The sequence below is a fragment of the Mixophyes fleayi genome, chromosome 8 (genome assembly GCF_038048845.1).
Source record: "Mixophyes fleayi isolate aMixFle1 chromosome 8, aMixFle1.hap1, whole genome shotgun sequence".
NCBI classification, from domain to species: Eukaryota; Metazoa; Chordata; class Amphibia; order Anura; family Limnodynastidae; genus Mixophyes; species Mixophyes fleayi.
Genome location: NC_134409.1, coordinates 36,576,657 through 36,593,364, shown reverse-complemented (window position 1 = coordinate 36,593,364; position 16,708 = coordinate 36,576,657). Strand labels below are relative to the sequence as shown.

At 42.1% G+C, this 16,708-nt stretch overlaps 1 protein-coding gene across 2 annotated transcripts in view; it reads right to left on the bottom strand.

The window, feature by feature from the left end:
- Positions 1-6,995: 6,995 nt before the first annotated feature.
- ABCA4 (ATP binding cassette subfamily A member 4) overlaps positions 6,996-16,708 on the bottom strand; it is a 157,506-nt gene continuing 147,793 nt past the window's right edge. For both annotated transcript variants that reach the window (XM_075182349.1, XM_075182350.1), the window contains 6 exons: positions 15,041-15,182; positions 13,079-13,213; positions 12,082-12,185; positions 11,652-11,744; positions 9,903-10,152; positions 6,996-8,000 (listed from right to left, as the gene is read on the bottom strand). In XM_075182349.1, coding sequence (XP_075038450.1) covers positions 7,884-8,000; positions 9,903-10,152; positions 11,652-11,744; positions 12,082-12,185; positions 13,079-13,213; positions 15,041-15,182 — 841 coding nt within the window. In that variant the 3' untranslated portion in view covers positions 6,996-7,883. The remainder of the gene's footprint in view (positions 8,001-9,902; positions 10,153-11,651; positions 11,745-12,081; positions 12,186-13,078; positions 13,214-15,040; positions 15,183-16,708) is intronic.

Here is a 16,708-nt window from a genome sequence, read left to right as displayed (position 1 = left end):
CCTGAGAAGTAGTGTGTCCCTCAAGACTTGACTAGTAAGCCAAGGCCCAGTCTATGTAGGGTTCTAATGCCTAAACCATACTTTCCAACTTTTCCTCGTTGGCTTCAGGGAGATCCCGGAGGAGGTGGGTGTGCAGGGGCGGGGCCTGATGAATTGCATCATTTCACCCCGCCCCTAAACGATTGTCACAATTTTGGCCAATTACAGCAGCTAATGAATCTCTAGTGACTGAAGTGTTTTTTATATTTCTGTCTCCATTACTGAAGTCATGTTGTCTTACCTGTCAGTCTTTGATTAAATCTTGATCTCCATAAAAATGGCCACCACCATAAGCATCAATACATGGACATAGGCATTTTTCCACTTGAGAAGTGTTTTGGCAACCAGTGTGGCATAAACTTGTGGAACTATAGTAGAAGAGGTCTTCACCTATAGCAGCCGCCTTTCCTGTAGAGACTAGTTACGCTCACAGGTACTCGGATGCCTCCAGGACACTCAGTGTAGTACAAATTTATGTTCACACGGCAGCGCACAGGTACAGGAGGTAATACACGCAGTAGGGACAGGCCAGAGATCTACGGACTGGAGAGAGCCCCGTGGAGACGTCAGGAACAAGCAGGGTCAGGGTCACAGGCAATGGTTCAGTGTCCGGGTACAGGCAGAAGGTCAAGGTCATAGGCAACGGTTCAGAGTCCGGGTACAGGCAGAAGGTCAGGGTCACAGGCAAAGGTTCAGAGTCCAGGAAACAGGCAGAGGTCATACACAGAGAAAGCAATCCAAGGTTTCAAAACCAATAGAGCCCAGGGGCAGGCAGCAGTACTGAGACAGGACGCTATAACCGGCAGTGAGGCTCAGTCCTCACTACCTTAAATAGTTCTAAGAACCAATCAGGGCAAAGCCCTGCAAGTGCTCACAGGTTTTACATAATGAATACTGGCACTGCTGCCAATGAACAAGCAGAGTGCCCAGCTGCGTAAAACTAATCAGCCATAATTGGCTGAACCTAACTAGTCCTGCGCGTGCGCGCCCGGCTGTTTGACAGCTGGCTGGGCGTGGCGGCAGAGAGATGCAGGCGTCCCGGTTGTTGCCTAGGCAGCCAGAATGTGGAGACTGGAAGTGACATACTGGTTGTCATAGTGACGGCCGGGACGCCAGAGACCAGGGGCAGTGAGTCGCGGCGGAGCCCGCGGCCGCCGCGGCTAGTGACAAGAAGTAACAGTGTAATCCCTCTTCCGTATAGATCTGTGCTTGCTCCAGCCCCCCCCCCCTTTCCCTCCTGTAGGAAGACTGCAGACCTCTTTCTTGTAGGAGCATCATCTTTAAGGGACACTAACCTATCTATTTAGTGGAACCTGTTCACAAAGGTTTTTTATTTTAAAGTTGTGATATTTACATTGTGATGATAACTGGGTAAATTGCGCCTCATGTCATTTGGCAGTATTTGTTATTCTATATCTGCAGCGTCTGTCACTTACCCTATGGAATACATTATATTTGGCACTTACTTTAATAAGAAATGAGAGCAGGATTCATTAGCAGCTCTCCAATAATTGCCCCCTGTTGATTGAAGCCTTGTACTAGCTACCAGCACCGAACCTCTCCACATCCTTCCCTGTTTGCTGGCCAGAGCTGATAGTATCTCTCCCTTCTCTAGAGTAGTGGGTGGGAAAGAACTGGAGACAATAGGAACATGAATAGGCTGACAGCATCCTGTTTCAAGGCTATTTAACCCAATAAGGGCCTTGCTTTACTCCAAATACTAATGTATACAATGTTCACATTTCCCACTGAGCATATGGCATGTCTGTAGTCATACAGGTACATTCCCTGGTTATTTGTACAGCTTTATTACACTTACACAAGTGCTGACAACATAACAATCACTGGTACAGCACTTAAGAATCACAGTAGCAGGAAGATGGATGGAGGAATAAACTACAGAAGAATGTACCCAATAAAGAAGCTGGAAGTCAGCACATAGTAGCCCTGCTCCTATAGTGCCCCTATATTGCCCGCTCAGACAGAAATTGAGGTACACTGCATATGAAGGTGGGGCAGTGTGCAAGAAAAAGACAATGACTAATATATCATTGTCTGACATATAAGGGAAAGTTGGGGCTCATTCTGTTGGCATTAACCAGCCAGTCATTCTAGTTCTTATAGGAATCACTTTTTCTGCACAATATTTTACATGAAGAACTGCATCTCTCCAGAATAGGGTAGGTTGACACATGTGTTTGTGTATATATCAAAATAAAACATTGTTTATCAATATTGTATTTTCTTTAATCCCTTAATCCATTGCCACCTATGATACATAGTATTTCCTACACTGCAAGTTGATGTTGTAAATGTTATGATGAAGAGTCTGCTATCTGCTGTCTGCTCATGTCAGCTGGGGAATGAAGTAATGGGACCCGAACTCTGTCACCCAAATTTTTTTTTTATTTGGAACCCTATTCTCAGTAGATAAGTCAATTCCAATGTATGATACTTTTCAGGGGTTGCGCTAATTGAATACCTATAAGGACTGTGAAAACATGTGTATTTTAGTACCGTTATCTATCTCATATCCCCCAAGATTTGCCTTGTGCTACCTTTGCCTTGCAAAGCATAACGGTTGTAAAACTTATGTTTTTCATTTTCTTGCATTTCCTTTTCCAAGTTGCATTCTTATTGTGTTTGAAGAAACGTTGCTGTTGCAGTGGCCACAGAATTAAAGTGTAAGATTAAAGGTTTATGCTGCCAAATCATTCACTTGATTAAAAACTGAGCTATGCAAAATCACGCTTTGTAAATGTTCTCCGCCAACTGTCTCTTCTGATAGAATGTTTTAATTAATGGCTTCTATGTCTACTGATAATTAATATATGAAAAGAATTACATTAAACAGCAATTTTAAACTATGGAAAAAGTATTGATCTAAAATGTATTTCCAGTTCTTGTGCGTAACTGTATTGTTATGCATCTTTAAGTTGATGTTTCTTTAATTGTATAAATTGGAACATAGCTTTCATAGCTGTAGGGGATACGTGGTATTCAGCATGCTGGACAGTTATACTGTATGGAGAGAGAGAACGAGAGAGAGAGAGAGAGAGAGAGAGAATGAGAATATAATGTAATGTATTTTCATCTTTTTTAATTACATTTTTACTGAAGCATCAAGGCTATCAGGTTAAAAGCTTCTCTGGATGTTATATTACTGCATTACATACATGTTTATTTCATGTTTGCCAACTTTAATAATTAAAAGTCCGGGAGATCTAGGTAAGGGGGCGTGTCGGGATGGTGGGAGGGGACGGTGATGCGCTCAATCGCATTATTTCGGCCCCACCTCTACTATAAAAATATCATGTTGTCATGGGGGCGTGGCCAAAATAACGCGATTCGTCGCAAATCACGTCATTAAGGCTCCAACCCTACCCACTTCACTAGGAAGTGGGCAGGATGTGGGAGAATTGCCTGCTCTCCCGGAAGTCCGGGAGATCTACTCGGATTTTGGGAGTCTCCCAGACATTCCTGGAGAGATGGCAAGTATGGTTTATTTAGCAGGTTTCACAGATAACTGTCTATTTCTACTAAATGCAGCCCATGAAGCATGGGACTTAAAGTGAAATAATTACATAGGGAGTTGTATCATGACATGGGTGAAATCACATCAAGATTAATGATAAATAAGGCACGTTTATTTAACTTTCTGCTCTTGGTGGGCCCACTCTGACTATAACAATCAGATAGAAATGCCGCATGGCGACTAACACTTGCTATTTAGCTGTCCGCAATATTTTTTTTTCATCCCCAGAGAAGCTTAATCCCCAGCCTTGGCTTACCCAAAAAATATCCCCAGCTCTCCCAGAACCAGGGCTGCCAAGAAGAATTCAGGGCCCGGGTACAACAAATTCATGGGGCCCCCCTCATAGTGAAGCCCCAAAATTTTTTTGCGCCGCCTTACGGCGGCGCAAAAAAAATTAGGTATATGGTCATATATTCAGGGGCGTGGCTAGCCAAACGGCAGTGCAAAATTTTTGGGGGTGTGGTCATGCATTTGGGGCGTGGCAAATGTGCCATTGGGGCGTGGCTAACATAAAAACCACTAGGCTCTCAATTCGCCGGAGCGTCACATATGTTCAAGCACTCCTGACTTTCAGGACATCTACCACCACAGGGTAGTATACAAACAATGCAGTGTGTACACAAACAGTTCAGTCTTGGCCTACACCTTACATTGGACACAACATTCACCAAAAATTGGTATTGTCCCTACTAGAATCACAACATTTCACACACTGTGCTGCTCTCTCCTACCTGTTCTTCTCGCTTTCTCCACCTGTGGCTGCTGCTTTCTTTAGTTGTGGCTTGTCCGGATCCAGAAATGTTGAAGGACCTATTTTGAAAAAAAAATGGCTACATTTAGAAAATTACAGCCAGCCCCAGCGTTAAATCAATAGCACCCACGATTAATAATTAGGCCTTCCTCCAGCCCCAACATTAAAATAATACTATTCACATTTAATAAATAAACCTATATCCCTTCCTGCAAACAGCCCCAGCAATACCTATTTCCCGCAACCATCACTGCCATTAAATAATTCATAGTCACATTTAATAAATAGACCTCATTCTCCCTAAACTCACCCCAAGATTCAATAGCCCCCAAACCACCCCATCTTAAATTAATAGTCCCTACTATTAAATTGCCTCACCATCACCCTACAAACAAAATAGCGCCCATTAATTAGCTGCCACCTACCTCACACACACTACATTGCAACAAGCCCCCTGTGCCATTACACACACAATACTGTGCCCCTTCATCACAACTACACTGTACCCCCTTATGCTCACACTGCGACCTCCATGCTGCTTTTCCCCCTTCTTTTTTACTTTGTGCCTCTCTCCCACTTTTTTTCCTCCTCTTTTCCTCTCTCCCACTTTTTTTTTTATTCCCCTGTGGCTCTCTCCTTTTTTTCCCTCCTCTGTTCCTCTCTCCCACTTTTTTTCCCCTCCTCTGTTCCTCTTTCCCCAATTTTTTTTTATTCCTCTGTGACTCTCTCCTTTTTTTCCTCCTCTGTTCCTCTCTCCCACTTTCTTTTTTATTCCCCTGTGGCTCTCTCCTTTTTTCCTCTCCTCTGTTCCTCTTTCCCCAATTTTTTTTTATTCCTCTGTGGCTCTCTCCTTTTTTTCCTCCTCTGTTTCTCTGTCCCCTTTCTTTATAGTACTGTCCCTCTCTGTTTTCCTCCCCTTGCCTCTCCGTTTCTTTACTTACCTTTTGTCAACTTCTTTCTTTTCTTTTCTGCTCTTCTGTCTCCTCTTCTGTCTTCTTTCTTCCTGCTGGCTGCGGCGCTCCTCACTGACTGACAGGCGTGACTTGATGACGTCACGCCCGGCAGTCAGTGTGAATGGAGGAGAGGAGGGACACGGCGCCGCGCGATCACGTGAGTATTTATTTTATTTTATTTTTTTTAATTTATTCTTCCTCCCAGCTCCCAAGAAACCCAAGACCCCCCCCTCACCCCCCCCCCCCCCCCCCCCCCCCCGCGGGAAAAAAAAAAAAAAAAAAAGTTAGAAAAAAAAGCGCAGGACAGAAAAATTAAAAAAAAAAAAAATTAATTAGCAGCGGGCCGGGCCCGGGTAAACTGTACCCGCTCCCCCCCCCCTCTCGGCGGCCCTGCCCAGAACATGGTTTTTATCCCCCCAGAAATCCCCACTCTTCAGGCTGGTCAGCTCAGTTTAGGACAGTGGGTATTGGCTGGCCATTGGCTATGGTATTTGAGGCTCTGGCACTTGGAGGTGTGCTGGACTGGGCAGCAGCATGCTGAAGGGATTCCTCTTTGGACTCCACTGGGATGGCTACGATGTGGCGGTGATGGAGACTTTAAGACAACGAATGCAGCAGCAATGTGCACGCTTGCAAAGATATCTGTAACCATGTGGCTTAACACACCCCTTGGTGGATATAGTGTTTCAGTCCCACTGTCCTGTTGAAAGCCTGTGGAGGGGGAACATATAACACTGGTGATGGATGAACAGATTGACAAGTATGCATAATATCCATCTATTGTCTAACTTGCAATAGATCATTCACAGCTAAGTGTGAATTGGTTGCTACAGCTTACTGAACATTTGGACTTTAACCCATACAGTTTACCAAACCTGTTACGTAGTCGGAGGATATTTTTATGAAAGAGGACTGCTTTATAGGATACAGGACATTAAATACAAATCCACAAACATCATAATACTAAGGTGAAGTGAAGCCATTAAGCCAAACGCATTTAAAATCATATGTTTGTGCCCAGCATGTACTTACTACTTCAGGGTTAAATCTTCAGAGTGAACAGCCAATGGGATCCAGTGGGAGTGTCTGGCATATCTGTTCATATTAGCTGCTGTAGCAGAATGCAACTTCCTCTTTTCCCTGGATCCGGTTACCTTCCTCCCCATCCGGCAATTTGAGGTGATAATGCAAGATTTAACATGTTTTCTTCCCATACAGTTTTGATAGGAGAGCATTGCATTTAGCAGACGGTACTTACTCGATTTGGTTAATGGTCACTGTTCCCTTCGAAGTCATTAGACTCTGGGTTTCTCTAGTAAGGAGGACCTTGGGATACCTAGTAAGGGCATAACATTGTTGAGTCCAGAGAGGGTATAGTCACTTATTGCCTCATAATGGTACCAGCCAATACATAAGGTTTAACCTGGGTCGGTGGGATTGTGATCTTCCACCTTATTGGTATATGATTTTTAGCTGACTGCCCTGCTCTCGCTGCTACCTCATTGGATCGCTGGTATTATAAATAAACTGTGACCTTCTTCCAAACTTAACATTGGTGTCAGTGTCATTATTTATTGTGGGGTTTAAGTATATAGAGTTTAAGGTGAAGTGATTTGGGTAAATGAGGAGAGGAATCAACACTATGCGTTTTATAATTATTGCACCAATAGTCACCATTCCATAATACGATATACAAATATAAAGAAATAAAACAAGCTCAATCCACTAAACTTTATTTGTTAAGCATATGATAAAGAACAAAGCAAATCGATTAATCAAGGTCATTAAATAAATTATTGCAACAATAATAAGTATCCTTGTAATTAGTGTAGATCCTGCATTGGGACAGAACTAGAGCGTAGAAAGGTTGAAATATTGCAAGTAAGTTATAGTTGAGGGTTCCCTGAAATAAATGCAAACAGAAAGCGCAGCATATGTATAGATACATTTTTATTTGATCCCTAAATTACCATGGCTGCCATACTGTACAGCTATTGGGAGCTGCAGAACAAACTGCAGGCATCTTCAATGGTTACAAGTTACTAAAACTTATATAAGGTGGTCAGAGGTCGTTAAGTTTATACTGACTCCATAGTGTATACAACTATGGAACATAATTTTAAAAATCATAATGTCACAGTAAAAAGGTATGGTCTGTTTGGATAGTACACACAGACAGCCGGAGGAACAGGTTGATTACAATAGGTAGTAATTGCTTTTTTGCAAAACAATACTGTAAAGGATTATGATGGCTTCTATTATTAGCCATGACTGGAAACATGGTTATCACAAGCTGCACATAAAACACTTTATACATGGCCAGCACCTTAAAATACTGTCTGGCACAAGAGGATGAAGTGCTAGATATGACGTCAAACTGGAGTATATATCGGGTGAACCTCTGCAGGTACACTTTGCAGACTGGGAACACTTTTCTAATAGGCTGTTCTTTATTAAACTGTTACAAGTTCTCAACTAGTTTTGTGAGTGGATAAACAACTTTCTTGAGTCTTGTAGCTACAATCTTCATCAACACTTCCAAAAAACCAACGTCAAGTTCTGCTATCGTTACCAAGATACTTAGGGCAATATTTGTGTGCTTCAATCATGCTTTTGGTAGTGGGGCAGGTGCGACTTTGACATCTCGTGTGGCTCCAGCAGCTCGAGGATGTAGACGGAGATCCTCATCTTCTGTTTGTTGTTTAGCAAAGTTCACAAACACCTGCAGAGGACAATGCATAAATATCAGGGTTCTATTAGGCATTTTATTACTGCTTTATTCTATGTATTTAGTTGGGCTTTTTCTTTCTGTTTTCAACAAACACATGTTGTAGAGCAATAGCCACTGATTAAAGCAAAGATAACGCCATTGCTGCGTGATGCAACATTCACGAATGATCAACAAATTTGTAATTAAGAAAAGTTTGTATTTCATAGTTACATCTGTCACTGTTGTCTGTGGACAGCTGTCAACTAAATGCTTTACTACAGACAGCAATTGAAACAGTGACATCTGTAGGTTATAAAAGACATTGCAGGTCATTAAAAAGATTAGGAATGACTAAAAACAATATAACACAATATGGTAAGTTTTTAAAAAATGACTTCACATATTTAAAATGAAACTTTGATGATACCATCCATTTAGAAAGTGCGATATACATTAATGAAATAAAAGAGAAGTAATAAAGCCAGAGCATGCATGTAAAACATACTGTACATATAAGTAAAAATGTCACTATACGAGTAAAACTTTGGCTATAGTTTATAACAATTGTAAGATTATAAAATTGTATTGTAGATTTAGCTTGTGTACTCATTTCAGCAGGGCCATCTTTATTTCTGATAATTTCATATGTCATATGGTCCCCACAATGTACATCACTGTGTAATATGTTGGTGCCTTATAAATAAATTAGAAGTATAACAGTAGAAGGGAAAAAAGCATTACCAGTTATTCTTATAATACAGTCAGCTGTGACAACATTGATGTGTGTCAGGGCCTTTGGAGCCATTGCAATGCAAATATTATAAACATATTTGTGACAAAACGAGTTTGCTAACACCTTAACCAGCCTGTCCCTCATTTCTCACAAAATGTGGATTATAGCCTATACTTTTTATAGCCCCTGATTTTGTTCCCCAGCTAAACAGAATACAACTGCAGTGTCTAATTACATGTGGATAAGGGGGACATTGTAGCTCATTGTAAATATGTATATTGTTTTTTGTATCTTATTGACATTGCAGTAAATCTGTTATTCATTGTTCTTAAAGTGAATCCAGGTGGGTTATGGGTAAGGATGAGGTTCCAGGATACAGGTGAGAGCCTGTAGCTACGTTCATTCTCCCCTTCCTTTCTCTACAGGAAGCAAGGAACAGCTGGGGACCCTGTGACGTCACAAAGTAGTGTAAAGGGTTAGTTTTAGGAGGGGCTGACTGCTACGCTATCTTTGTTGCTGGGAGAGACTAATCAGTATCCATTGTTCTCCATAGGACTAGTCCAGACATTTTGTCTGCATCCCAGCAGGGGGCTTCTGTGGAAGCACAGCTCATCTCCACTCCCCCCTCCAACCCCCTGATCCAGCACCCACCAATGTCTAAAGAGGGAGAGAGCCAGGGGATTGGCCAGTGGAGGGAAAACACTGAGGAAATATGACCCTAGATATAAGGAGCCACTCCGGGGGGGGGGGGGGGGGGGAGATTATGTTCATTCTGAGAATTGATGGCTGGAAGCTGCAGGGTGGCTGTTTTTTGGAGTTGCTCTTCTCTATCAGTGGAATACATCAGCAGATCCATGGGTCGTCAAGGACAGTCAGGTGACTGTAACTCCTTAAGCTAGTGGGGTAAGGGACAGATAATGTGGTAAACCTGCTGGTATTTATTTACTGTGTGTATATAATATTCTAGTCGTGCTGTTATTACAATAAATGTACTGCTGTACTTTTTTAAATGCATTTGCCTGAGTGACTATACTAATCCTAGAAGGTACTGGGTAGGCTTCCCTGGCATAGAAAGGCACCCCTGGGTGGCCAGCCAGAGTGAAGTGGGTAGAATTGGGCCAGAAAACCTGGTATCTTCACAATATTCTTACATTGTCACCAGTTTGCCAACATCCTCCTACCTGGTCTAATGTTGTTTGTGAGACAGAGTATTCTTCAATGTTGAGGCTGTCTTTGTTGGAGATGAGTAGTTGAAATATCCTGGCCAGGGAGGTGGAGGATATCTGATACTGTAACATGTTGTAGTGTTTCTCTCGCTCTAAGCTACCAGGAAAGTTTGTCTGTATAAACTTCTCTACAGGTCCCGGATCAGGAGCTGAGCCAGCCTTCTGCGCTCTCACTTTCATGGTAACAATATAACCATCTCCGAATCTGCAATGTAAAATAAACTGTGAGTGGTACAGCTATTACTATGACTGTTGTGCAGTCAGGCCCGGCGCTCCCATTAGGCAACCTTAGGCAGTTGCCTAGGGCGCCGGGACCTGCAGGGCGCCGCTGACTAGATTTTGTAATCTAGTCAGCGGTGTTTGGGACATAGTACAGCGGCGGAATGGCGCCTGCTGTTTCCTTATTTTTTTTTTATGGATGCCCCCGTCCGCGCAGCACTCACACATGACCACTGACATCAGTCAGTGATCATGTGATATCAGTCTTCTTCGGCGGCGTCTTCCAGGTCCAGAGAAATGCTGTCCCCACCCCCCGTGTTCTCACACTGTCTGTCACTGACAGACAGTGTGAAAAAAGCTATTTCCCAGAGTCCCCTCCCCTCCCAGCATGCACCGCTCCGCTCCACCCCCCTCCTCTGTGTTTTTGGAAGCCGAGGAGCGTTTTTGGCAGCCAGTGAAGAGAACAGAAGAAGTGTGAAGAGCCCCCTGCATCTGCTGACAAGAGAAAAAAAAGGAGGTAAATAGAATATTATTATTTTTTTTTAATTTATTTATTTTTATTTGATTGTCAAAGTGTTCCTGCGGCGCGGGGGGGGGCGCCGATTTTTTTTTTTTTTGGGGGGGGGGGGCGCCGATTTTGAGAAAGTGCCTAGGGCGCCATGGACTGTAGCACCGGCCCTGTGTGTAGGGGGAAGTTTCTGACGTGTCCTTACGTCTAACAAGGTAAATTGCTTACATGAAGTGATCTTCATATCTAGGTGGGTTTACCCTTCACTGACTGTCATGCATTCAATTATATTATAATTCAAATGTTTTTGTTTTATTGAAATGTGCCAGTCATCTACACACATGGAGGCAGCCATTGTCTGAGCTGATCTACTATCCATTATACTTGTCTACTCTCCTGGAACATCTGGGAGACTCTTGAATATTGGAGAATTCTCCCGGACTCCTAAGAGCTTAGACGCTCCCGGATCCAACCTCTTGTAAAGAGGACAGGGCCTTAATGATGTAATTTGCACAAATATAGGCAGGTTATTGCACAAAAACCTCTTTTGCACTGAGCTAGTTTTAGTAAATGAGAGTGATTTCAGAGACTTAGCTCTCTACTGGACGCCAACAAATTGCTCCAAAACCTATCATCACTGGGAGCTCTGAGGGTTGAAAATTCTATCAGTTGATGCATCCATTAAGTTTTTTAGGAATATATTGTGGCAATTTCTAGAATGTTCTTTTAATCATTTCTACAACAATAAAACACCTGCTAACTGGAGGTAAGCGTAGCCGCTGTGAACTTTTGCGCAAATTGAATTTTGTGGTGAAACATATGTGTGAAGTTCCATAATCTTGGAGTTCCACTTTTGCTTCGCCAGTCCAGGAATGAGGTCAGTATTCCACGGAACAGTTTAGAATATTTCGCTCATCTCTATGACAAAATGAATGAAACATAAAATGATGACATGTATAAAATGTAATTTTCCATACTTAAATTTTAGGTGTTGAATGGTGCCAAGACATTTAAAGGTGCCCTTAACCATTATGGCGAGCCGGGTGCAGAGAGCTTCACATTCTTCCATACTAAAATAAACAAAAAAAACAACATAGAAACAATAAAACATTATTAAATCCTACTATTCATCTGTTGTACATGCAGTATGTATATGTTATTGGACATACAATATATATTTGTTTTTATTTTGCTTTAACAATTTGTCAAAATGTGCTATTATGCATCAATTTGCTATAAAACTATTTTAGTAATATTAATCAAATGTTTTTACTTATAACTCAAACATCATTGTACAAGCTCATTTACAAAGTGGACCTGCACTATTAAAATTATTATTATTCGGTAATAGTCTGTGGTCACCAATGGACAGCTAGGTAGGACAGGGCAAGGCAGAACTACAGGTACCTGTGAGAGGTCAGTACTACAGATCGACCTTCTTTGATGATAGTGAGAATAGAATTCCATAGGAAGCGACGAGACTGAGGATCCATTCCTGTAGTTGGCTCATCCTAAATGTGTAAAGGAAGCAGTGATATATTATGTCAAAATAGACACATGATATGATGGGATGGAAAGTCCATGAGGATTTATAAAACGCGTTGTGTCGCTGTAGAGGTACCGCCATGTATGGCCATTTATGCATCATTCTTTCAACAATTACAACTTTACAAAGTATGACATAAATAATAAGTCTGTCAAGGCAGCATAGGAAAGGCGCAGTTTCACTATTGCTTATAAAAGAGCAAAACCTTAGGGACAGGGGTATAATTATACATTTGTAGGTCCCATAGCAAAGCCTTGCAAGGACCCCCATGTTCTGCTAAATGGCAGTAAATTCACATACCCCTTCAGCTGTGGGCTCCATAGCAGATGTGACTCTTTCTAGATAGAGAGATAGATCCAGTATGCCTATGTATATTGTGTCTAACTAACACACATCTTCCCTTGATTGGAACTTGTTGCCAGGAAAAGATTACCCAGTGACATATTCCATGGCCTGACAATGGTTGTGTAATTATACGGTATGTTTATAAAGCCGAGAGCAGCATTTTTATTTCACAACAAAAACATAAATGGTGTAACTCTGTTTTAGTGAGTGTGTTATTTGTGGCTCGCCAGGTGTTGTGGAACTACAGGTTCCAGCATGCCATGTCGGCTGCCTATTTACTGGCAAAGCTTTCTGGGGTTTGTAGTTTCACAATACCTGGAGAGCCGCAGGTAGGCCGGGCCTTTAATAACCACTATATAATTGAGGCAAGGTTCTGCTATAAAATTAGTGCATGTTACCCTGTTAACACCAGCTGCAACTACACATAGAATTTTTGATTTCTAAACGAAGTTGTTACATAGTCACATAAATAGATGAAAGTGGAAAGACAAGATAGGGATAAGAGGAACGCACCAGTAGTACCACAGGAGGACATCCTATAAGAGCAATCGCGGTTGAGAGCTTGCGTTTGTTTCCTCCACTGTAAGTACCAACTGGCTGGTCTGCATATCTTTTGAGGCCCAATTTTTCAATTCCCCAATCTGCTACCTGGAGAAGAGAACACACTTAAAATTTATTCCAGATTTACATTTACTATTTCAGCAAACTTCCCAAAAATAACCTGAATTGTTATAACTCTACACAGCTCTTTGCAATTGTTCTACGTCATCGCATTACACAGCAATTGTATGGCTACAATGTTCCACCTTTTGCTTTATTTTGACAGCAAATATAGTAAAGCGGTTATGCAGTTATCCTAGTTATCCTATAGATACCATAGTATATCTGTCAATCAAGGCACATCAGAAGTCTAAATTCTATGAAAGTAATTAATTCAAGTCACACATTTCCAGCAGCAACACATTGTACTGTCCTAGGACAACCAGGACACATCAGATGCCAGAGCATGTAGCTGCCCTACAATTTATACTATTAAATGCTACAGTATGATATCACAGGCTGTCCTGGCATGTCCTCTGTGATTATATTATCCGTTTTACATGGGCTGGACATTATAATGCTCTGTACTACAATACATACAATCTGAGATGTGTCACTAGTCCAGTGAAAGATATCGCTATTATCCTATCACTAAGTGTAGACCATATCAAACAACATAAAACGTATTGTGGTCATTAAGTTTGGTAGGTTAGTTTAAAGGAAAGTATCTGGTCTTAGACAACACAGGTCACATTGTGGCATTAAAGGGCAAAGCCTTAATAAAGGGGACATTCAAGGTTACAAATTAAATAATAAGCTGTATGTATGATCAGAGTTGAGCTTCACATTGTAGTCTTTCTGTAAACATTTTATTTGTGCTATCTGGGACCTTGCTCCTTTCATTATATTACTCTCTAATTAAAAAGTGAAAGGAGTCATAGGGTCTATTTATCAATGTGTTCTAAGCCTTAACGTCAGAGAACGGATCATTTATTGTTTTGTGCTACTTATGAAATGGCTAACACCAGAGAAATCACACATTAACATCATGGGGACGGCAAAATGAGATTGTCCTCCCAGTTATTAAGTCTGTGGACCTTCCATAAATACAGGGAAGTGAATCTCTCCCTCGCCTGCTCATTCTCCGGCTGTTATGTTCGGGGGCCCTACCCGGCTACTTCACCACTCCTACCAGTCTACCTCGCTCCCTGCTTGGATTATCTGTGGAAAGGTTCTTTTCCATCATTTCAAACCTTCTCCATTGTTATTTAACATATCTTCCTACTTCTGAAATAATCATATTCATCCTTCACCTCTGTTAACTCTACAGCTGGTATCCTAGCGATGAATGATGCGCTAGAGGATACATTCTATGCTCATGTGCAGAGAGAGGAGCAGGGCTGGTGCAGGAAGATAGGTCTTTCGCCTAAGGAAGCGGCTAAAGATAACACTGGAGGACACTTCTTCACTGGGCAGCCAGTTTGTGACAGCAACACAAAAATTGCTATGAAAATGTAAAGCGAAGAGCTATGATAATAATGGGTAAAAATCAGGTAAAATATGCGCAATTTATAAATAGGCCCCATAGTGTGTGGATTCCTGGTTTACTCCATTCTTCCATCATGACACCACCCCTGTCACATGCAGCTGTCGTTATCGTCATAATCGGTTATTTCTACGAAGCCACAGATTCCGCAGCGTTCAGATACATGAACACACGTAAGTATAATAACAAATAAAAAATGAATTAAAATTAACCGCTATAGCAGAAAATTCCAAACATCTGATAGCTAATAAACTGAGAAAAAGCCAGGTGAGGATAAGATGAAGAATAATACAATAATGATCTCTGACTATAGTCAAATGTACATTGATAAAGGTAGGATGCAAGAAACAGAAATTTTGAGTTTTACGTATTCTGGTGAATTATTTTACCTTATCAACTTCATCCTCTGGGACTCCTCTCAAACGCCCATATAACTGCAAGTGTTCACGGCCTGTCAGTAGTTCATCAATGGCATCAAACTGAGGGCAGTAGCCCATGTTCTGGTGGACATCGGCGATATCAGACAGGATGCTGGAAGGTAAAAGAGTCAGCTTATACGGTGAGGTGATGAAGTATTAGGAGAGTGGTAGTGTGGGGCTCTCTACCATATGTATAACATACATGCCAACTCTCCCGGAAAGTCCGGGAGACTCCCGAAATTCGGGTCAGTCTCCCGGGCTCCCGGGCAAGCTGGCATTTCTCCCGCATCCCAATCTCACCGAGAACCGCGTCATTTGACGCGATTCTCGGTGAATCACGCCATTTTGGGGGGCGGGACAAGGCCAATCACGTCATTTTTGCCCCGCCCCCCGCAACGCAAATTACGGTTTAGCGGGGGGCGGGGCCAAAAAGACGCGATTGGGCCTCGTCCCGCCCCCTCCCGCCCTCCAGTCACGCCCCCTCTCCCGGAAACAAGTTTCCGGGAGTCGGTAAGTATGATGTATAATTATGCATCTAATCTGAGGGTTACATATCACTACTATAAATACTGAGGTCTGTAAAGGAATGAGATGACTAATTAGGGAAAGGCAGATGGAAGTGTGTATAATAAAAAACAAGAAACATGGGAGCACAGTTTTTAAGCATTGCAACATAAAGTATAATGCTGCAGCTTTAAATAAAGGATTGTGCTTAAAGAAGAGGGGTGAGGTTCTCTTTAAAACATAAACAACTAAATAACCTGAGCATTGTGAAAGCAGACATTATGCAAGATTAACTTCTATTCATGATTATGCAGTTTATAAAACCATTAGGAACCAGTGAGATACTACATGAACAACATTCATGGGGTACTAGTTACAAATTAATATGTACATCAACTCTCATCCTCTCCTAATCTGAACCTCATCTCATTAATTTGTACTTCTCATCTGTACAACTGTGTTTTTTAAAAGTATGTACCAGGAATTTGTTATCTATCGCTATAACCTGTGTTAAGTTGCTGAACAGTGAACAATTTTTATGACACTGGCCTGACACTCAAAAGGCCTAAATAAGACCAATAGTCTTCCCCACTTTTATGATCTGCTGACCAGTTAGTACAGATGTAACTTTTTCTGAATTCAGCCTCACTATATCCAGGGGCGGGCTGGGCAGGGGGGCCAGGCCGCTCAGTCCAACCGCCGTTAGGGCCGGCCACCCCCCCCCCCCCCAGGAAGCAAGACATGCAAGACATGTGATGCGGCCGCGTCAATGCACAGGCGGCCGCATCACATGACATAAGATGAGGCCGCGTCCAATGACGCGGCCACATCGCATGTCATGTGATGCGGCCGTCTGTGCGCCCCCAGGCTGAACTTTGCCAGCCCGCGCCTGACTATATCTTAGCATTCAGTCTAGGGGGGCAGACGTGTGTTTAGAAAATATAGTTAAAGAAAACCTGAAGATATCCATAAATAAACTACATCTGCTACAACCTAACTCTGCTCATCTTCTCTAGCTGCAGTGGACATTGCATCTAGTTATTTTCCTCAGTTTCTTGCCCTTTATTCTCAAATTCCAATGTTTAACAAATTGCTTTCTTTATTTACTCTCCTTTCATGGCATTATATCATTCC